This window comes from Crassostrea angulata, chromosome 5 (assembly GCF_025612915.1).
Source record: "Crassostrea angulata isolate pt1a10 chromosome 5, ASM2561291v2, whole genome shotgun sequence".
Taxonomy (NCBI): domain Eukaryota; kingdom Metazoa; phylum Mollusca; class Bivalvia; order Ostreida; family Ostreidae; genus Magallana; species Magallana angulata.
In genome coordinates, this window is record NC_069115.1 from 17,548,667 (window position 1) to 17,572,143 (window position 23,477).

The 23,477-nt window shown below is 31.5% G+C and overlaps 1 protein-coding gene across 1 annotated transcript; it reads left to right on the top strand.

Annotated features, from left to right (window-relative positions):
• Positions 1 to 5,072: 5,072 nt before the first annotated feature.
• On the top strand, positions 5,073 to 23,204 carry LOC128184062 (beta-1,3-galactosyltransferase 1-like). Its single transcript, XM_052853389.1, has 2 exons — positions 5,073 to 5,173; positions 20,735 to 23,204. The coding sequence occupies exons 1-2, from the start codon at positions 5,165 to 5,167 to the stop codon at positions 21,749 to 21,751; spliced, it is 1,026 nt and encodes a 341-aa protein (XP_052709349.1). The 5' UTR covers positions 5,073 to 5,164; the 3' UTR covers positions 21,752 to 23,204.
• The last annotated feature ends 273 nt before the right edge of the window (positions 23,205 to 23,477 follow it).

Consider the following 23,477-nt stretch of genomic DNA (forward strand, 5'->3'; position numbering starts at 1 on the left):
TCAAAATACGATGACCACCACCCCCACAAAATTTATTACAATTAAACACAAACTTGCAAATAATTGTTGACTTATTTTTTGCACCATTGTGCATTTTCACAGCTTGTATCGGCTTTTTCCTGAGTTAAATCCATTTCATTTGTACTTCTCGTTGCGCCGTGACGTCCGGCGACATCGATGTTTTAATTCAATTCTAAAGAGGACTATCTGACTTAAATTACTAATATCTGCTCGACAAAACAATATATCCCGTCATTATTTGGTACATAGAATACCAAGAAATATACTAAATTTGAAGTTTTAATATTATTTGGTTTTAAGCCCAATTTATGGAGATATTACTTTCAACATAATATGGTTTATTGTTGACATAACACAAATTTTGACCGTGCGCCGTGACCTCATTTTTGCAGGATTAAATTCTAAATAATTCTTAGAAAAAAAGAAATTTATTAACCTTTTTCTAACAAATTGTTTGAAACTATTGTTAAATTATGTCTACCAAATTTAGTAATGATATGACGTTAAGTAACATAGATATGACAAAAGTCTTCGTATTTTTTGATTGACCCTCGTACATACAATATAGTTCATAATTAATGTTTCATTTCACTTGGGGAAAACAATCTCCAGTTAGCCTTGACCTGTGTAGATTCTGTGGAAGAGATTTACCTTATATGTTTTCTATATGATTATTTTTAGATCAATGCGATGTCTGTATATAGTTTGAACCCTAAAAATTCAGTGTCATTGGCATTTGCGTAGCGACCATGCTCACACTGTTACAAATGAAATGCCAGGTTCAATAAGTTTGCATTGCAACTCATAGATAATTTGAATACGCAATTACTTATAGAGTACATCCTATCATTTCATGAATTGTAAACAGCATTAAGGTATTATTGAAGTAGATAGATAGATAGATAGATAGATAGATAGATAGATAGATAGATAGATAGATAGATAGATAGATAGATAGATAGATAGATAGATAGATAGATAGATAGATAGATAGATAAAGTGCTTTCAGGCGGTTTATGATTTAAGCTAAAATCGAATTATACATGTAATATCAAGCCCGAGAAGTAACTAAATCTTGCTAGATAAAGCACATTGTGGGTGCTTTGGAGAACAAGCTGGACTAATTGTCTCCAGCTCATCAAAGACCGACATCCTGGCCTTTGAGTTTGGGGTGCGTTAATTTAAAATTATTGAAAATATATTACCATTTCGCAGAACTTTTCTCAAAAATCATTTGGCCTGAAAACCCGAAAATCTAGGTAAGGTACGGCCACGCATAAACAACAAAACTTCACTTAAAAGGCAGGTTGCCGAACCAGACAAAATGGCAGGTTTACAGTGGGTGATAATTTACCGACTTTCAATAAACACTAGCAATTGCATAATAATTTAACACCTTTGTGTAAATCTATACATAAACAGGGTGTCCCAGAACATCTGATACCATTTGAAATTCGTATAAATTAGAGATGTAAATTATGACTCAAGCAATAAGTAAGTTTTGGGGGTTTTTTTGGTTAAATTATGATGTCACAAAATAACATCATATTTCTGTGGTTAAATTGAATTTCAGACAAGTTCCGTTTAAAGCTGTATTATCAAATACAGACTCCAGATATAGTTGTATGAATTATATAAAAAAGGAATACTCTGCAAAAAGCAACTCAACAAGCTACAGATTCTTTAAATTGCGAGAAGATTCGAAAAAATTGGATGTATGCAAAGGCAGTTGTGAGAAATTTTACTCATCGACTTGACGTTCTCATCGGTCAAAAAGAACATCATTTGGAGCGATTTTCTAGTTTGTTGTGTTTTTATAAACACCACCAAAGGACTATATATAGTAAGGGCCTAAAATGGCCCCCTAAAATGAACATCAGCATTTTAATGTAATTCTTTGTTTTCTTTGTATAGATACGCTTTTATATATGTGATAGTTTTACTTAATGTTCATTTTGACTCAAGTGCCCACAATTTAGAAATATGACATTGTAAAGACAACATTTTCTCGCAATTTTTTGCATTTTTTGCATAAAACAGCTTGTTTTCAGGTAGTTTTTCTTTCAGAAAACACAGAGCGCATGCTTGAACAAACCAAATATTTTAATAAGATATGTATCTAGCCAAGACTAATAAGTAAACTCTTCTAAAAAATAACATAATATTTAATTTTACCCGAAACACTCTAAGAATGGCGAATTATGGGGGCCAAATTAAAATCATATCACATATAGTTCTTTGTAAACAAAAAATATGAATGTTTCTGAAATTAGTGGAGTGAAAAATTAATTCATATCATATAGTTACATTTATGAAAATGCATTTGAAGTTAATTAAAAGTTATTCAAAGAGAAAATGGTTTCAGATAGTCTATGACATTCTGTATAATGCATCAGAAAAGAGAGAATTGATAGATTTTGTATTGATTTGTTGTCAAAATAACTTTATATATGATTAGCTATAATAATTTTTTTTTATTAATCTAGGCAAAGTATTTAACAGAATTGACACAATGGCTAAGACTTCAAACAAAAACTCTTACTGGTAAAAAACAAATATTCTTTTTATTTAAATTGATTAATGGGCATCTAATAAACAACTGGGCTGCGTTTTACAAAAGAAGTTACGAATTATGACCAAATTAAAGCGTGCTTATTAATCACAAACTAATCATTATTTGAATTTAATGGCAGTTAAAATAATTATAGAAATCAAATTAAGGGTAAATTAATGGTATTATATAAATTTTGTTACCCAAAGGGCATTCCATGAGGCTAAAAATATTTACGACTTTGTCGTAAGCCCTTTTGTTAAACGCAGCTCTGGTCAATAAGAAAACAGAGTGTGAAAAAATATGACGGTAGCAAGGTACATGTAGCCACGTACTGTTTTGTTAATCATGCTAGTAAACGCGTGTCCCATAATTATATTATTACCAAACTATTGCAATTACAGATAAATAATGTCTAATAATATATGCAATCTTAACTATATTTCTAAAATAATTTCAACACAGGCATATTCGCAAATGTCATTAGAGCCATGCTCACCGAACTTACATCAGCATAGTTTACATTGACACTTTGTTACAAATATCTTTTTTAGAACACATTGCATGGTTAAAAAATTTTGTGTGTATATAGAATATAAAGGACCTGGTTCGCTTCCCTTAAAAATCGTCCCTCTTTTCTTTAAAATGTGTCATGTTACCTAAGAATTATTTATCTCAACAAATACGTCGGTGCATCATTGCCATTTGATATCGCAGGTGGAATTAAAATAGTGTACGTCTATTCGGCTTCACACTGTGTAGTTAAAATAAACTGCAAGAAATATGAAAAAAGAAGATTTAGTTGAATTTAAAGAAGAATAAACCCACTTTTGATCAACTATCACTATATCCAGATTCAGAATAATTCTATACACCCTAAAAAGCAATTTTCAGGTGTGGTTAAAAACGTTCCATTTGCATGATTTGACAGATCTAGACGATAGCCCTCCTCTTTTCACAAATTCTGTAAAAGCGGGTATCCATCCTTTTTGTTTTCATGCCGTTTTTGTGAGGGTAAATTTAACATGGTTATTTAAGATCGGCAGATCGACAAAAACCAGCCGGTGTCCGATATTAGGTGGCACCGGTTTCCTTAGGGTCTATAGAGAAAAAAAAACAAAGAGGGAGCAGGTCGGGACTCTTTAAATCAGCCGATATTGAGGGGCGCTGGTTTTAAGGAATGACGATGTTTAGAATTGTCACTGTATATAACAAAAAGTCACGTAACTGTTAGATTTTCTCTTTTTTTTATCAAGAGCAGATAGTGTTCTTTAGATTATTATTGCTTTTTATATTTTTACAGCTCTCGACAAATGAGTGATTGCTCGAAAAATAAACACTGTTTATTCTGAACTTAATTCAAACAGTGACAATGATTGGTTAGAATTGAAGGTGGCTGAAGCACGGGAAGTATAATTCAAATACATAAAAAAAGATAAATTATGAATACAAGTACATGTATATGTTCACAACTCATTATTTAAATGTCTGATTCGTTTAAGAATTTGAGAAATGAAATAAATAAAAAGATTTTACAAGTATTTTTTGAAGCTATTTTCTAAAAAAAAAACAAAAAAAAAAAAACGTGTATTTTGATAATAATATCACATGCTAATTGTTAGATTTTTAAAATTATTTTCAATCAACACGTTAGCACTTTTATTAAAATGCTTCTTGCTTTAATAAAAAACAAATTTAATTGAATCATTCAATAAAACTGTAAATGGAATAAGTGCTATAATGCCGTTTAAAGAATCTGTAAAATCTGTTGAATACTAGAAAACCAAGGTGTTGTTTTGAAAAATAATTGAAATGCACAGCATATATTTTGTAATTGGTGATTCTCTCCAGCTGAAAGATCATGACAACAATTTAAAACCCATTCGATATATGTGGAAAATATATTTTCTCATTGTATAGTATCTGCATAGGATCTACTGTTTGTTTAAATATGCTAAACATAGTTGTTGTACTTGACGGTACTGTTCAATGATATAAAAAAAATATCAATTTAATTTAAATTATCTTTGTAATTAAGCTCCTGTACGATACGCTATAGCGTATCGTAGAGGGCGGAATTGCAAGTCTAATTTTAATTAGATTGATAAAAATATCAATGTCCATTATATTTCATTGTTTTAAAATCAAAATAATAATAATAATCAATATTATTTTTTCCTCCTTCACAAACATTTATATACCTATATGTGGCTTTTATTTTAAAATAAAACTTGTTTATGATTGGCAACAGAAACTAACGGCGATCTCTTTAGTATTATGATTTATATTGTTAGGCTGATTTATCGACCAATTATAAAAAAAAAATTATCATACCTTTCATTTCGGACAACTGCTTGTTTAAAGTGTACAAAATATTTGATAAAGGAATCAATCTGTACAGTGTACATGCAGTCGCTTAACATCGTTATTTTTACCAAAATTACTGCTTTTACATTTACATATTCATATTATCTTGAATTCAGGGTTTTCCCAACCCTTTACGTCAGCTATAGTACTCGCGACATTTAACTATTTACTGTTGGACACTAGCTTGTTGTAGTGCGTTTCAGATTGTCATGAATCATTAATGCCATGAAAAAGGTAAGATGGACATTAACTTTCTTAGATTTTATTATTCACGATGAATATTAGTTTTAATTTGGTAAACTTATTCTAAGTACCAAGATATTCAGTGTAGAGGAAAGTGTCTGACAAAATCGAATGGCCAGAGAAAAGTATAACAAAATATTTAAAACATGTTTTACACGAGAGAAAAAAAACTTTGATTAAAAAAGATTCAAATAAATATATATTTAAGATTCAAGATTATCTTACAAAATTCAACGAAAGGGCAATTAATTTTCTTCACAACTTGCCTTGGCAAATGTGATTGTAAAGATAAATATTTTACCTGATTAATAAGTTTGAAATCTTTGTTACTGTGCATCTTGAGACAATATTCAATGATATTAGGATAATTTATTGACCCAAATTATGTCTGACGACTTTTATAGCGAGTACTATTATATATTATAACATGCACCTCGTTTATAAGGTAATGCTAGCTACGTGTAATAGGTAAACAAAAAAAGTACGGATGTTTTCTTCTCCATAATCACACATTTAGGTAAAATGATGATTTTTTTTATACACGTGTTTTCTTCTAATTCATCTTTTTCTTTTAACTTTTAACTCATGTTTATATAATTTTATCTTTCAAAAAAATATTATACAAAAAAAAATACAAACAAGAAACAAATAACAAGAGGCCAATAGGCCTTAACGGTCACCTGAGTAGCAAACAACCTATACACAAACTTGTCGAGGAGTCTCATATCTTCATTTGATTGGGTTTCATTCTGGAGTAGAACAATTATAATTTTTTGTAATGACGACCACCCCCCTGCCAGAAATCTTTCCAAAAGAACTATAAGACCTATAATTTTGGCGAAAAACTTAAAGATCTGGTCTACAAAATCATGAATTCAGTTTTCCTTTCAGGTGTGTAGGAGTAAAGAAGATAATTTTTTAACATTATATGCATTAACACCTATACATCCATTTTGGCCCTGCCCTAGAGTCAAAGCCCATACTCCAGGGGACATATAATTTAACATTTTAGTAGAGGACTTCCTGGTAAACATAATAATAAGTCAGTTTTTCATACAGATGTGTGAGAAAAGAGAAGAAGATATTAAAACATTACATGCATTAACACTATATTGCCATATTGCCCCCATGTCCTGAACCCCTGATCCAGGGGCCATGAATTTCACAATTTAGGTAGAGGAGTTAGTGGACATCAAACAATGTATTCAGTTTTTTGCCTACATGTTTCGGAGTAAAGACGAAGATTTTTTTAAGATTTAATACATGTTTACTATATAGCCATGTTGGCCCCACCCTAGAGCCTGAACCTCTGACACAGGGACATGAATTTCACAATTTTGGTAGAGGGCTTCATGGACATCATAATCATGCATTTAGTTTTTAACAAATATATATAGGAGTAGTGAAGAAGATTTTGTAAGATATTAATACATCTTTACTATATGGCCATATTAGCCCCACCCTAGAGTCAGAACCCCTGGTCCAGGGGCCATGAATTACACAAATTTAGTAGAAGGCTTCATGGACATCATAAACATGCAACCAGTTTTTTCACATGTGTGGGAGTAGAGAAGAAGATTTTTGAAAATTTGGCTTTTTGCATATTTGGCACCACTTGTGGTGCCCCGGGGTGGTAGAGCCACCAATTTCACAATTTAGATGTCCCTTACCATAGAGATGTCTCACACCAAAAATGGTAACAATTAGCCTTGTAGGTTTTTTTTAGAAGACGTTAAAAATGTAAAATTGTTAACGCACGACGGACGGCGCACGACGACGGACGAAAATGGATAGCAACAGGTCACCTAAGTTTACTCAGGTGACCTAAAAACAAACAAAACTAAAACATAATACAATGATTATGCATGCATTGTCTTTAAAGGGGCAAGGTCACGATTTTGGGCAAAAAATATTTTTCCAATTTTAATGTTTACAATGCTTCAGTTATTCATTTTTAATAGGCAACAAAAAATTGAATCTCATTTGTTGATTTTTAGCCGAGTTACAGAGCTTACAATTCTTTACTATGAAAACAAAGCTTTTGTTTACAATTTGAATGTTGAAGTGAAAATTCTAATTTTAGTCCTAAAATAAATATGTTAAACGTTAGGATCTGTTTATTTATGCTTAAAGGGAATAACAAGATAGACAAATTAGCTTGAAAAAGATTTTTTTACTGCTTTATTGATCCCATGTGAAGAGAAACAGGTCACAAGGATACGTGACAAAGAATTCTGGGCTCTGTATGTTGCTTATAACTGAACAACTGACTCTCAAATTTCATTTGATCATTAGAAATGAATTTCTAAAGCATTGTAAATAAGAAAAACAGAATTTGACTAAAATCGTGAATATGCCCCTTTAAACGTATTTCAGTATCTTAAAGTTTCTGAAATATGAAGTCTAATAGTTGTTTTAATCATTAGAATATGCATAGTAAATGCCATAATTAGACGGCTTGTAGCAATTATTTTTCTTCTCGTATACATTTGATATATTGTTACAAAGCTCGTGTTTGAATTTGCAATTATTTACCAAAAAAAGTATAAATTCATTTGGTTTTGTATTTGCATTTATCGAAGTGCCTTTTTTTAAAAATTAAAGTGTGAATTAAGTTCGATTATTGTGTGAATGTATGGTTTTTTTCTGAAAAGACAAATTCTGTTATGAACTTTCAGTTTGTATCCTATTATGTTTACACTAAGTTCTAATTAAGTCATTATCATATATGATCACCTACCTCACGTTGGAAATTTTCCGTGTTTAACTTTATTTCTGTTCGTTCCTTTTAAAACATCAAGTAGAATCAACAAGATCAATGTGTCAATAAAAAGAAATTCAAAAATAAAAAATATAAGACCCCTTAATTGATTCCATAATTAGATTTATTCTAATATTTTTATTCTATAATCTCAAAAAATCAATTTACAGACGTTCCACATATAACACACACACACACACACACACACCCACCCACCCACCCACCCACCATATATAAATATAGATAGATAGATAGATAGATAGATAGATAGATAGATAGATAGATAGATATATATATATATATAAATATATATATATATATATAATAAAAAATAACAGAAAGCCGATTCAAAACTCTACCGGTTTCATTATAATCTTCAGGAGTGAAGCTTTCTGTTATTTTTTATTATTTAATAATCGGCTTTCTGTTATTTTTTATTATTTAATAATCGGCTTTCTGTTATTTTTTTATTATTTAATAATCGGCTTTCTGTTATTTTTTATTATTTAATACTTGTGTGGATTAATCGGCTTTCTGTTATTTTTTATTATTTAATACTTGTGTGGATTAACTTTACTCATTTTGGATTATATATATATATATATATATATATATATATATATATATATATATATATATATATATATATATATATATATATATATATATATATATATATCATAATCAACCACTGCATTAAATTAACTTATAAGCAAGCTTAAAGAATTTTATTTCAGAATGAAATCCTTGGAATATCGATTCAATATGTTATCATGTGCTACCCAACACTCAGACTGTTTATATTATTTATGGTAAAAAAAAAACACACATATATATGTATATAGGATTTTCCAAACCTTCTTCAGTCATGTTATACAAGTTTACATGCAATAATGAATGATGTCGGTAGACAATTCAAGGTTTTGCCTCTAAAACACAATGATTAAACATAAGGAATTTAATAAAAAAAATAAACAGCGTTAATAGTCAAGGCTGCGATTACGCTGTATGGAATCGTTGGCCTATTCTATTTCAGGGTATCATTCTCAGGTGCTTTTGAATGAAAAGTTCAGTGGTTATTGGTGAGGTTTATTGTTGCCAATTTCAATGTGGTCTTGTAAATGACGTCTTTTTGCAAAGCAGCCTCTTTGGAATGAAATGAATCTGAAATCTGAAATGGAAATGCCGGAATTAGTATTATGACATGATAATCCAATCCATTAAAAAAAAATATCAATTCGCCTTGAAGTTAAAATAACCATAAAATGAGAATATTCGTGCATTAGAAAAGACTGCGCCATCCCTCCTCGTATTTTGGTCTTTCTTCCCGGTGATGTGTTTTTTCAAATTCAAATTGGCTTGACAATTTAACAAAAAAGTCTGACGTTACCCTTTATCAGACTTTAAATCTGAGCTTCAAATATGTCATCTTGCAGGTAATTAGTATAATTATCAAACACACATATGAAAAGCTAAAATACATTTTTTTTTCTTTTACAAGGTGTCCCAGTACAACACCATTTGAAAAATTCATATTAATTAAACAATGTTTGGCCTAAGTAAAATAGTTTACATTTTTCACAACGAAAAAAGTTTGGGAGAAAAACGCGCAATCAGATATTTTCTTTCTTTTTTGCAGATCATTCGAGAGTTATTTTTTGTAAGTTATCTTAAAAAAAATTAGTCACGGCCGCATATATTGGAATATGGAAAATATTAAATAATATGAAACACATAAATAAGTTTAGTATACTTATCAAAATCTCTAAATTTTTAACGTCATTAGATGATAAAAAGGGTGTGTGATCAAAATGTTTCTTGTTTCATCTAACCCCCCCCCCCCCCCCCATTGCAAAATCAATCACGCTGGGCTGTTAAAAACATCAAAGTACTGTTGATTTTATGGATAATTATTTATTTAAAAAACAATGATATGTTATTTTGCTTGGCAAGTAGTTTATAATGTGTATTGAATTACGCACATTTTTATTATATGAATTCCCGGACTTTTCCGAGAAGAATTTCGAGAAAACGATGTGTGAATCATGTTGTGTAATATTTAAAGATAGAATTAATTTCATCAAACTATGTATCAGTAATCGAAATATTCAAAAAAGTGTATGAATCCAAGCAATAATGAACTCTAGTCTCGTTCAACTAGATGCTCGGCGGTCTCCGTTGATCTCCGACATGCAAGAGATACTCTCTGCCAATGTGTGCACCAGGTCAAGTGATAGCTTGATGACGCGACTTCTAAATATAGAATGATTCTCTGCTTGTCGCAGATTTACGGAGACAGTCGAAGGTTGAACGAGCGTAGCCTAAGCAATAGTTTGTTTGCCATGTGGGGGGGGGGGGGGGGGGGTGTTCCCAGGCAATGTTCTGTTTGCCATGTGAACACAATATATAGTTCATGGGCGGGGGAGTCCTAAACAATACCTTTGTTTGCCATTATTAGAGGGTGCAAGGGGTTCATTTCTTATAATTCACAATGGGAACTTTACACGTTTGAATTTTTCAGGGAGGGGTCCCCTCATATTGGTGTCATTATTGAAAAAAATACTGACTTTCAAGAACAGCGTAAACTGTTACTAGGTAGTTCCTTTTTATTTCATTACTAGTGTAGATATAGTATTTGTTATTCTGTACAAGGTACAGATCTTTTCTTTTTAAAAAGTTATGTTAGAAAATACATTCTTAAAAGAATATCTATATACTTCATCTTCTTTTAAAATATTTTCTTCCAGCGAGTGTTTCGAAGTGATCCGTTACACTACCCTTTGCACCACACGAATTTTTCGTGTTATAGCGTTATCCACGAATCTGTAATTAAGCCACGGGTTTTAATCAACATTAATAACGACAGTCGACGTCCAATACAACCTTAAAGTTATGAACGGTTCTAAACCTTTTACTATGGGATAAAGGTTACCTACATTTCAATGAAATCAGTTATATACGTGTGAAACGCCTCCACTGTTTATCTAGATAATTTTCGTAATATGATGATAACATGACATGCTGATACCTTAACATTACATGATGGTACTTTAACATTGCATGATGGTACTTTAACATTACATGATGGTACTTTAACATTACCTGCTTGCTGATACATAAACAATACATGACGATACTTTAACATTACGTGCTAGCTGATACTTCAACATTACATGATGATACTTCAACATTACATAATGGTACATTAACTTAACGTGCTGATACTTCTTCATTACATGATGATTCTTCACTATGCGGTGGTTCTAAAATAGGGAAGCATTACCTCGAGATCGAAGTACTCTTAAACTCAGAACACGTGGATGCCTGTAAAGTTTTTAACACTGGACTGCTTCTTTGTTTCAGATATTGATCTGATAAGACTAAGGTCCACCAATACTAGTTTGGATCAAGATACTCAACAAATCCTACTATTTGATTAAGTTTTGTTATTTAAAAGGGTTTTCAATTTTAAAAATTGACTTCAAAGTACTAGTCTCTGCATTTCACACAAAGTCTGGCGCTTGACCCACTCGAAAAAGACATCGCTGTACCACCTGTCATCTAGTTTGTTTACGATTGTTCGATTAGCATAAACTAATTCTTCGGTGTTCTCAAATTTTCTACCATGTAATTCAGCTTTCACTGTCGGAAAGGCCTTGAAATCCATCGGCGCTAGGTCCGGACTGTGTGGTGCGTGATCTACACGATCAAAACCTAACAAATCTAAATCATTGATAGTACTTTCACCACGGTGAGCAGGGGCGTAGTCTTGATGCAAAAGAAAGTGGGGTTTTTTTTCGAGCTGCTTCTGCCGTATTTCATGGCCAATATCACCCCAAATTACATGTACTTGTTATGGAATAAAATGACATGATCATTTTTATTTGACAATATTGAAAGTTCACTTGGTTTTTTAATTGTAATGCACGGGTGATATTATTTTACAGTATATATATTTAACGAGGCCGGGTCTAATTAGTTCTGCCCTAGATTTTTTAATGAAATTTTTTACCTGAATTTCTACTGATATAATTATTATTTTAAGATTAAAAAATAAGACATTTACCACACCGTTTGTTTAGGGGGTCATCTCAAAGTTTGTTAATCTTTAACATAGGACCCTATGGGATTTCGCTTGAAATGTATCAATTTTGCACATTTTTTTAAACTTCTGCCCTAGGGATTTCTTTTTCTGTTCTACATATTAAAGTTATTGCTAAAAGGCATCAAATGGTCAAATAAAAAAAACCTTCTACCTCCTGGTTTGATCCAGGGGTCTTATCAAAGTTGATTATTGTATGCCCAATTTCTCAGGTTTGTCAGATAATGGCTATTTTCTATTTGACAAAGGCGGAAAAGGTGATCTTTATAGTATTATTAAAGCCTTCAGACATATTTAAGTAATGAAAAAATATATAACATCACATATTAAGGGTCATTAATATAAAATACATGGTTACTGTCTTGAAATATATGAATTAAGCTATATTTAGGCGGGTTAAGAAAACGTGGCAGAGGGTTTGGCCTGCTGAACCCTCTTCACTTTTTCGACCCGAGCCCAAATATAGCTTATACTTCGAGACAATTATGTTTATTCCACAATATAACATTAATTTTACGCATTAAACGAGCCATTTTCAACAAATTTCGCTGAATATCTGCAGATAAAACTATCACGCCATGGCGTCAAACAAGCAAAAATATGACGTCACAATACAAATGAAACGCTGCGCGAAAGCGTGCGTACTCGTTCTGTACTCGGCCTCGTTAAGAGAAAATTTTAACTCTATTCCGCTATTGTCTTCCTAATGTAAGTGCAATGACAATATAATAGCTAATGAAATGCGTTCTAAAAACACAGGAAGTGAAATATTTTAACCTATGCATAATATTCTGCTTCCACCGTTTGTCCGTAGGGTACTACATGCACGAGTAGCATTCCAAAAATATCCATAAAGAATATATTAAATATGTTTTTCCTTGCAGACTTTTGAACTTTAGCTTTAAGGGGAGGTGGTGATGATTTTCTTTTTCATGCTGAGGACTGTTGCTTAATTTGTCTCGGAATCATAATTTTACAACTATGTTTCGCCAGTTGTGACAATTCGTTCTAAAGAAAAAACATCTTCATTAGTATACTGTCTCAAGAAAGCACTTGATAGTTGTACTCGTTTTGCTTTGTCATCTTCAGACAGTAGTCTGGGTATCCAGAGAGCTGAAACTCTTCACATATCTAAATATTCTGTGAGAATTGTAAAGGCGGTGCCATAACTGATATCAAACACAGATGCAAGTTCCGCAACAGTTACGCGTCCATCACTTTCCATGACGTTGCCAATTCTTCCAGGCCTTTCGTCGTCCAGTACCGAGTCTCTACCAATCAAAAACCGCCTAGGCCATTTATTTACAAACGATCTACTCACTTTAGGCACTTTTCCTGCTTCTTCCATCATTTTTGCAGTTTGTTTTCGTGTTTCAAGCACAACCACAAATTTTACAGCCATTCTTTGCTCCGTGACGTCGTCAAACGTCATCCTTTTTGCCTTTTATAATTAGGAGTACCTGTCTTCTAACACCGATTTTTTTATCAACGGATCAACAAATTATGTCATAATTCCGCAAATAAAATGATGTAATATTACGTAGTTTACTGGTATACCGGTATAAATTTTGTTTTTGATTTGGCGCCATATAACAAAAATCTGGTCAAAATTTTCTATGATGATATTTTGATAAAAAGCGAAAACTGAACGTGCGCCGTGGCTGCATTTCTGAGATAAAAAAATCTTAATTATTTATTGATACATCGGAATTAACTAGAAATAAATGTGCAATTGGTAAGAATTTATTGCCAAAGTATGTCTTTAAAATTTGATTGTAATATGACGTAAAGTAACAACGCTGTAACAAAATTCTTCGTATTTGTTGGATGACCCTCGCACATGCAGTACTACATGGTTAAAAATCCTAATTATGTTTTCTTAAAGAGATTCGTTTCTCTTTTTTATGGTAACTATTTTATGTCAGCTATTTTGTGGCGGAAGGTTTTTAAGAAGAAAATATTTTTCATAACTCAAAAGTTCTAGAATTCTGTTACTTTAGCTTCCTAATTTTCAGTGCAGACCAGACTTCCAGATAGTTTGTGTATTATGATATATTAATGTTGTTCTGCAAAACATATTTGAACAATTTTTTTGATATTTCTATCGATAAAATTTGGCATATTTAGCTTATAATATTTCATACAGACAAACAGACAGACAGTTACGTTACATTTTTTGGCAAGGTTTTAGTCTTTACAACATATATCTTTTATGCTTTATGAAAATAATTTTTCTATCATTTCTAAATTGATTACCTAAATTCATGCATTCATTATAATTATAAAGCTGTCAATGATCCTTTTCCTCCACGCACACATATACTTGTGTGGGAATATATATATATATATATATATATATATATATATATATATATATATATATATATATATATATATATATATATATATATATATATATATATATATATATATATATATATATATAGTATATCATCATTATCACCAATCACTGCATTATATTTACTTTAATGCAAGCTTAAAGAATTCTATTTCATAGTGAAATCCTTAAAATATCGATTAAGTATATTAATATGAGCTACTCAACACTCACACTGTCTATATCATTAATGATGAATACGCACAAACATATATAAAAAAATTATCAAACCTATCTTCTTCAGCCATGCTCTTGAAGTTTACATGCATTAATAAATGATGTCGGTAGACAATTCAAGGTTTTGCCTCTAAAACACAATGATTAAACTTGAGGAATTTAACGAATAATAAACAGCGTCATTAGTTTAGGCTGCGATTACGCTGTATGGACTCGTTGTCTGTTGATTCACTTTGGCCTATTCTATTTCAGGATATCATTTTCAGGTGCTTTTGAATGAAAAGTTCAGTGGTTATTGATGAGGTTTATTGTCTCCCTATTTTAAGATGGTATTGTAAATGACGTCTTTTTGCAAAGCAGCCTCGTTCGGATGAAATGAATCTGAAATAGAAATGCCGGATATAGTATTATAATACGGTAATCCAATCCATTTAAAAAAAATCAATTCGCCATGAAGATAAAATTACCATAAAATAGGAATATTTTTCATTAGACAAAACTGCGCCATTCCTGCTCGTATTGTGGTCTTTCTTCCTGGTGATGTTTTTTTTATTTAAACTGGTTTGACAATTTAACAAAAAAAGTCTTACGTTACTCTTTATCGCACTTTAAATCTGACCTACAAATGTATTATCTTGCGGGCAATACGAGTGATGATCAAATTCACATATAAAAAGCTAAAATACATTCTTTTCTTGTACAGGGTGTCCTAGTATATCACCATTTGAAAAACTCATATTAATTAAACAATGTTTGGTGAAAGTAAAATAGTTTAATTTTTTCCCACCCAACGATTATGTTTGAAAAAAGCATGCTTTTCATTGAATTATGTGGTCTGTTTGAACCCAACGACTTTTGCAAATATTTATGCAACCTGAAGTTTTCTTTCTTTTTTGCAGATCATTAGAGGGTTGATTTTTATTTTAATAAAAAATTTCGTCTAGGTCATGTTTATTGTAATAAGCAAAATATCAAATATTATGAAACACATTCATAAGTTAAGTATCAAAATCTTCTTAAAATTTTCAACGTCATTAGATGATTGAAAAGGGTGTGTCATCAAAACGTTTTTGGTCTTATTTACCCCTCTCCCCCCCCCCTTTTATCCTGAAATCAACCACGCTACACCGTTCAAAACATAAGTAACGTTAAGAGAAGCGGAAATCCCTGATTTAAAATCGCTTGCTTTCCGATTCACGATTCGATTTCACGATTCAAACTTTTTACATCCAATCGCAAGAGTATAAAATCGCAAACGCCACATTTTTTTCGTAATTTCATATAGTTAATGTCTTTCTGAAAATTAAAAGCTAGATTTTAAAGTCCGCAAGACGTGATTTTCGTGATTTTACGCCGAAATTAATTCCTTCCGTTTAAATAGGAATCTATAGTAGACAATTTAAAAAAAAATGCTTAATCGAATTTTGAAAAAAAAACCAAGACGCTTTGAATATGGCCATTGTATTTTGTGAAGTGTGTTTGCTTATACAAACAATATACTTAGTACATACGGGTGACCCGTAACTAAATACGAAAAATTATAATACATGCATTTAAAACAAATATTTATTTACTGAGTTTGTTATGAAAAATATGCACGTTTATCAAAAAATCGTTATACAGAAAAATAATAACAAGTTTTATAAGTTAAATATTTACGAAATGTTCTCTTTTAAGGAAAATAAAACTGTTGAAAATTAGTACATAATAAATGAGACCTTGTGTCCACAGTTATGACGAACAGACTGCACAATATAGAGTTCATGCGCAAAAACAAAGTTTTTTCCCGGGGGTTTAGGCAATATTTTATTTGCAATGGGAACACAATAAATAGCCCATTAGCGGGGGAGTCCTAAAGAATATTTTTGGTTGCCATGGGTAGAGGGTGCAAGGGGGTTATATATTATAATCAACAATGGGAACTTAACACGTTTGAATTTCGCAGGGAGGGGTCCCCTCATGATGGTGCCATCTTTTTAAAGTGTTTCTGGTGCAATAAAATGTTATGTTATATTTTAGAAGAGTTGATGTAAAATATATGTTCACCTATTTATTTGATTTATTTGCACTCATTGGCAGTATGTGACGTCAGAAGTGACGCTATACCTATAATTCAATCAAAATCAGTCAAAAATTGACATTTTTATTATCTTTTTCTGAATGGGAAATATAGAGCGCATGCTTGAATAAGGAACATTTTTTGTCACTTATTAGCCTTGGCTAGATACATCTCTGATTAAGATATTTTGCTTGTTCAAGCATGTGCTCTATGTTTTCTGAAAGAACAACTGCTTGAAAACAAAGCTTTTTTATGCTAAAAATGCAAAAATGGCGGGAAAATGTTGTCTTTACGATGTCATATTTCTAAATTGTGGGCAGTTGAATCAAAATGAACATTATGTAAAAACATCACAAATATAACTGTACAAAGAAAACAAAGAAGTACAGTAAATTGTTGATGATCATTTTAGGGGGCCATTTTAGGCCCATATCATACATAGTTCTTCATAATTTTTCTCTTTTTCTTAAATTTGTTCTTTAAGAGCGCATTGCGATGTGATAGTGCATTATCCACGAATCTGTCATTAAGTCGTAGGTTCTAATCCACATTAATATTGACAGATGTCCCATACCACCTTAAAGATATGAACGATCCCAAAAACTCCTTAGGATAAAGCTGACCTACATTTCGATGAAAAGAGTTAAATGCTCATCGTTAACTTGACTTAATATTTACATTCAGTGTAGATTTCCCCTTAGGTGTGTATTGAAAATATGCGACGTTCAATTAAGAAATAAACAGCAATTTAATAAGTTCACTGGGATATGAAGTTGGTTGGTCACGTGATCAAATCCTGTGAAGCCCAAAGGGCTTCTCAGTAGATTTGATCACATACCAACCAACTTCATATCCCGGTGAACTTTTTAACATTGCTGTTTATTACGTATATTTACGTTTGAAATAGACAAATCGTTCAGGCTCCGGGATCATGAAAATGTCTTAAATCTTAAGTCAGACTTAAGTCAATAAATTTGCACTTAAATTTTAAGATTGTTCTTAAAGTGGATCACAAAAAAATGACTTAGGGTTAAGTCTTAAATATTGTCTTAAATCTTAAGACTGCTATTAGGCAGACTTAAGTTTATAGATTCTTACTATGTAAGTTCAAAATGGCGACACTCGTTGGATTTTTTAAGAAGAAATGATCAGCAAAGAAGGTTGCTCCCTCGTCCTCGGGTTTTCTATTTAAAGTCTAGGTTTTTCCCCTTTGTGCACTTGCTATTGAAGTTATTTCCCTTTGTTAAAGTGAAAGTGTGTAAACACGTCTGTATAATGACTGATATGTTATCCAGTAAGAAACTATGCTAATATTTGTGTGAAGCATCTTTTAAATATAATTTTTTAAACTTTGTGATATATGATAATGTTTACGATGCAGCCGATAGGAATCTTCAAAAGAAGAAGAGTTCCACTTTTAACAAATTCTGTCGAAAAATCGCGCGAGTTACTATGGAGTTTAGCTAAGACAAATCTTAGCTAAGTTTTTTCTTAGATCGTTTTGTGATCCACTTAAGTAAGCAATCTTAACTAAGTCTAAATTTTAGATCTAAGACAAAATTCTAACTTAAATTTAAGACAGTTTCATGATCCCGGAGCCAGAACTGTTAAAATTACCGAGATTTTATATTTACAATAATCAAAGCAACAAGTGATAAGCGCGTGATATGATCATTGTGACGTCACGAAAAAGTTCATACAGAATTGATCGTTTTCGCTATTCTATAGGTTCATATAAGGAAACATATTTGCAAATGTAAATATTTTCCATTGAATACAATAAGCTAATTTATACGCCAGGGGTATAAACGTCATCACGCGTCTTGGGTATATTTAGCATTCTAAGACTAAATGAACCGTTCAAACTTACATAACCAATTTGATTTGTAATGGAATCGTTTAATCATATCTATTCGTCAATAAAAAAAAATTTAAAGTTTCTGGAACTATATTTTAAGACGCGGAAGTAAAGTAAATAACATGTTAATATGGCTTTTCCATATATGTTTCATATCCCTGACCAATTTATAAGAGCGTAATAAATTGGTCTGCACGGCTTGGTGTGTTAAAGGACAGACAACATCCAAACACAAACATTCAATGCCTAAATAAATCACGTTATTTTACGCTTTTCAGTAGATGCGCTATGGGGAAAGAATAACTTTACAGAGTAGTATTATGTAACGTCATACAGGTAGACACCGAGAAGGGCCAAATTTAATTGTGATAAAAATAAAACAAAATTCAACATTAATTTTCAAGCTTAATATGCGCTGGACTCTTTATGCAATGCAATTAACCAAGACTATTACAAAACGGGATGCTCAGTTCAAGCTCTACGTATGATGATCAAAGTGCTAAAAGTTGGACCTGTTTGATATGTGTAGATCCGATCAGAAGTTATCTGTTTAAAACTACATCAGTCAAACTAGATGGGACTGTTTAAAAAAGTATAGTAGGTATTCGAGATATCAAGGGTACAAAAGTACCAAAATATAAGTGGTTGGGATTAACAAATCACTTCGACATATTTATTGTAATCGAGAAATCAGCGTTCGAGATATCAGAGATCAAATGAAATGTTGTGATCGTTCTTTTTTAATAAAGCAAGCATTTACTGAGCTTTGATCTCAATTTGACAACAAAACGAAATATCATATGACAACAATGAATTGAATCAGAAATTTGAAAGAAAATTCAAGGATTTGAATATATTGGATATTGAAGTATACTGCATTATACACAAAAAACAAAATTTGTCATCCAAATATTGGTTATCATTGTGCATGCCCGCTGATGCTTACCTTACTACATGGTAAACATCTTTATTATCTTTCCTAAACTAATTAAAGAAATGAGGGGTCGCAACCGTTATCCTCTTTCATTTTAACTTAGTGCAATTTGATGTGTATTCTGCGCGTTCAATTAAGAAATAAACAGCAATTTAAAAAGTTCACCGGGATATGAAGTTGGTTGGTCATGTGATCAAATCCTGTGAAGCCCTGAGGGCTTCTCAGTAGATTTGATCACATGACCAACCAACTTCATATCCCGGTGAACTTTTTAACATTGCTGTTTATTACTTATATTTACGTTTGAAATAGACTAATCGTTCAGAACTGTTAAAATAACCGATATTTTATGTTTACAATTATCCAAGCGACAAGCGATAAGCGAGTGCTATAATCATTGTGACGTCACGGAAACGTTCATACAGAATTGAACGTTTTCACTTTTCTAACGGTTCATATAAGGAAAAAATATTTGCAAATGTAAATATATGAATGTGATTAACTAGAGATGATAAAATGTCTACTTTCAACTTATTTTGTAAAAAATTCAAAACATTTTTAATACCATAAATATAAACCCCCTATCAATTATGTAATCTGACCTGGAAGATGATTTGATTATTTAAAACGAAGTCCTATACTCGACGGACGTTGGTTAAAACTTGTTACTTGTGTTTTTATAAATTTTAAAAGCATATCTTATCAATGGGTGGGTATTAGAAACAAAAACAAGGCTTTTTTACAATTAAACTATGATATTCACTATGATTTAAAGCATTATATGAAAGAAAGTTATCAAAATTCTAAAGCTGTATTTCATCATTAAGGTGCCTCACTACACCTATTCTTATACTTTTGAAGACACTACGTCGCAGGATGGCGAATAAAAAGTTTTGTTAAATTGTTTGTATCAATCAGCTTATTTGAATATCGGCATAGCTCAGTGGTTTTAAGTAGCGAGCTTGTGAAGCGCAGATTATCAGTTCTAGTCCTCCTGGGGCTTTTGTTCAGTTTTGAAAATATTTTATTTTATCCATAATTGCAAAAAAAATTGCGCATTTGACTCTTGTACTTATTATCCATCATGATATCATTCTAATTGAGTAACGTACAGCTGATTTAAGAAACTATTTCAAAACATAATGAACCACCTTAAATCCATATTTACAACATAATCATAATATCCTCCAACATTAAGCATGTTCATGTCGTCTACAAGAAAATTTGATAGATAAATGTAATGACTGTGATTTTTTTTTTCAGATGAAAGCTTTACAAAGGAGGACACATACATTTACATACATTGTGAAATGGGTAGCAATCATATATATTTTAACATACATCGTTTGTTTACCTTTCCGAGAAACAAAAGATAGAGCAGACGAAACATCCTACAAACTCTTACAGGCCTACGTAGAATCTGGCCTGTTGGGGACACCGCCGATACGTCATAGATCATGTAGTAACGGTGACGTATTCCTGCTCATCATGGTCCCAAGCGCTGTGTCAAACTTCGAACAGAGAGACGCTATCCGCAGAACTTGGGGAAACGTTTCAACAACAAAACCTACTGTTCTGTTGAAATTTGTGTTAGGAAAAAGTAAAGATACTGTTCACCAGAGCCTTGCAAAAACTGAAAATTCTATTCATAATGATATTTTGTTCGAGGACATATTGGAAACATATGAAAATCTGTCCCAAAAATCTATAGCGTTGCTACGATGGGCTTCGAAAAACTGTGAAGGAGTAAGATATCTTTTGAAAATTGATGACGACATGTTCCTTAATCTTCCGAGACTTTTAAACGAATTAAAAGTTCATCCGAAAACAAACTCTATATCTGGATGCAAAGTCATTGGTGCTTCTCCATTCCGATTTGCATTTTCGAAATGGAAGATATCGAGATCGGAGTATAAAAATGATTATTATCCAGATTATATAGCCGGAACAGCTTATCTAATCAGCGGGGATATTATTTCGAACCTATATCGGGCAACACGGAATGTTCCTTATTTCATCTTTGAAGACGTATATATAACAGGTTTATGTAGAAAACATATTGGTGCCGTTGCATTAGAAAATAAAGGTTTTAATTGTGGATATCGCAATCGTGGTCCCTGTGGAAATAACTTCAGATATCAGATAACAGGACATCACTATACACCGAGGGAAATTAAAAGGATGTGGCGTGAGTTACAAAATCGATGGTCAAATTGTCGACTTGTGGATCATTACTTTATTTACAAATTAGCTGATTTGTTTAAGTATATGTTTTTGTGAATTGATGTGAAAATTGATAGGAAACATGGTGCATGAATGGAATAAAACGAAATCTAAAAATTCATAGTTATTTTCATTAAAAATTAAAACGAATATTATACTCCCCTCCCCTTTTTTCCCATGCGATGGCTGTTTAATAACTTATAAAACATGTAATACCGTATCCACTTATGAGATAAAGTTTCCATTATATTTGTCAAATTCCCTACAGTTGATAATGTAATTGTATCATCAACGGACTACTAATGTGTCTATCAATGAAATAGTCCATATAATCCTTTGGTATAAGAGAAAAACGCAAGATAAATACAACGTTGACCTTTAAATAATACAATTTGTTTTTGCATTAGTGGATGCATTTCAATCATTATTGATATAACTATGCATGTAATACATGTATATTGTCCTGGTTTTAATTATGCTTCTTTGCATATTCCCTTTTACACATCAATCTATCATTAAGCCCTTCGGACTTTATTAGATTTGTTCACGCCCCGACCGAAATTATCACCTCATAATACTAAAAAAAAAGATTTCTTATTCTTTAAATCAATCGGTTTCAACATGGGTTTCCAATTCTTTATTGTAAATGATAAGTTTGTTCTGGGTACCTTATTATAGAAGTTGGAGGCAAAATAATATCATAATTTTATGTTTATTTAAATAAAAGGAAATGCAACAAAACGAGATAAATCTGAAAAAAATGTTAAATGATTTAGAGCAAAATATCTAATAACAATCTCTTTTTACAAAGTTTGTTTCCCTGCTTTGAAACTTATTTCAAACCTAGTCTTTCAATTATGTACCATATATGACTTTTTATCTTGTAGTGGTTTCATACACAGACTTGCAAAAAGTCAATGTTCTTTTAAGCCAGTCCCTAAAAGATTAACTTTATTAAACTAAAATAATTGGAAACGCAAAGTAAATAAAAGCTCATTAAATAATCTTTCTGATATTTCTTTTTATAGCAAAGAGAGGCATAAGCAGAAGACACGAATAATGAACTTAACCATCCACAAATGCAATAAAATTTATATCATTAATAGTCAACGATCTACATAGTAAGTGTTTTCTCTGATTTCATTGGTGGATTTAAATTTTGACCCTTAATTTCAAAATTTTGAAACTGTATCATAAATTGACTTCTAAGTAGTTTGTTAAGGACATTGGCGTTCATGGTTTCAGTACAAATTTCTTGTAGATTTTACATTGCATTTTTATGTGAATATAATTATATGCAATTACAAGCACAACAGATTCATCTCTAAATCCTTATTACATGTAAAACAACAATTCCAAAAAATATACATTTTCAGTTTTACATTGATATCAATAGAAATATAAGTAATAAGTCGCAAAAAATTAATGTCTAAAGTAAGCATTTTTTTTTCATTAGTGAGATATGTGGTCATAAATTATATGCTCATAATTGTAAATTGATTTAGTATGATATCCAACTTAAAATGAAACTTACGGCTAATGTATAGAGAGTCTGAATCTCAAAAATGATCTTGTCTATTATAAAGTTACCTTCCTTGTCTTTCACACCATCAAAACCTTCGGTATTAGTTGCAGTTCAATTTGAAATGAATATCATTGTCTTCCAGGCTGTTTATATTTTATAATGCATATAATTATGTACATTGTACACAATATCCTACAACAGATATGAAAATTAATGAATAAAACGTTTGGCAAACTACTGTATTTCTTTTACCTGTTT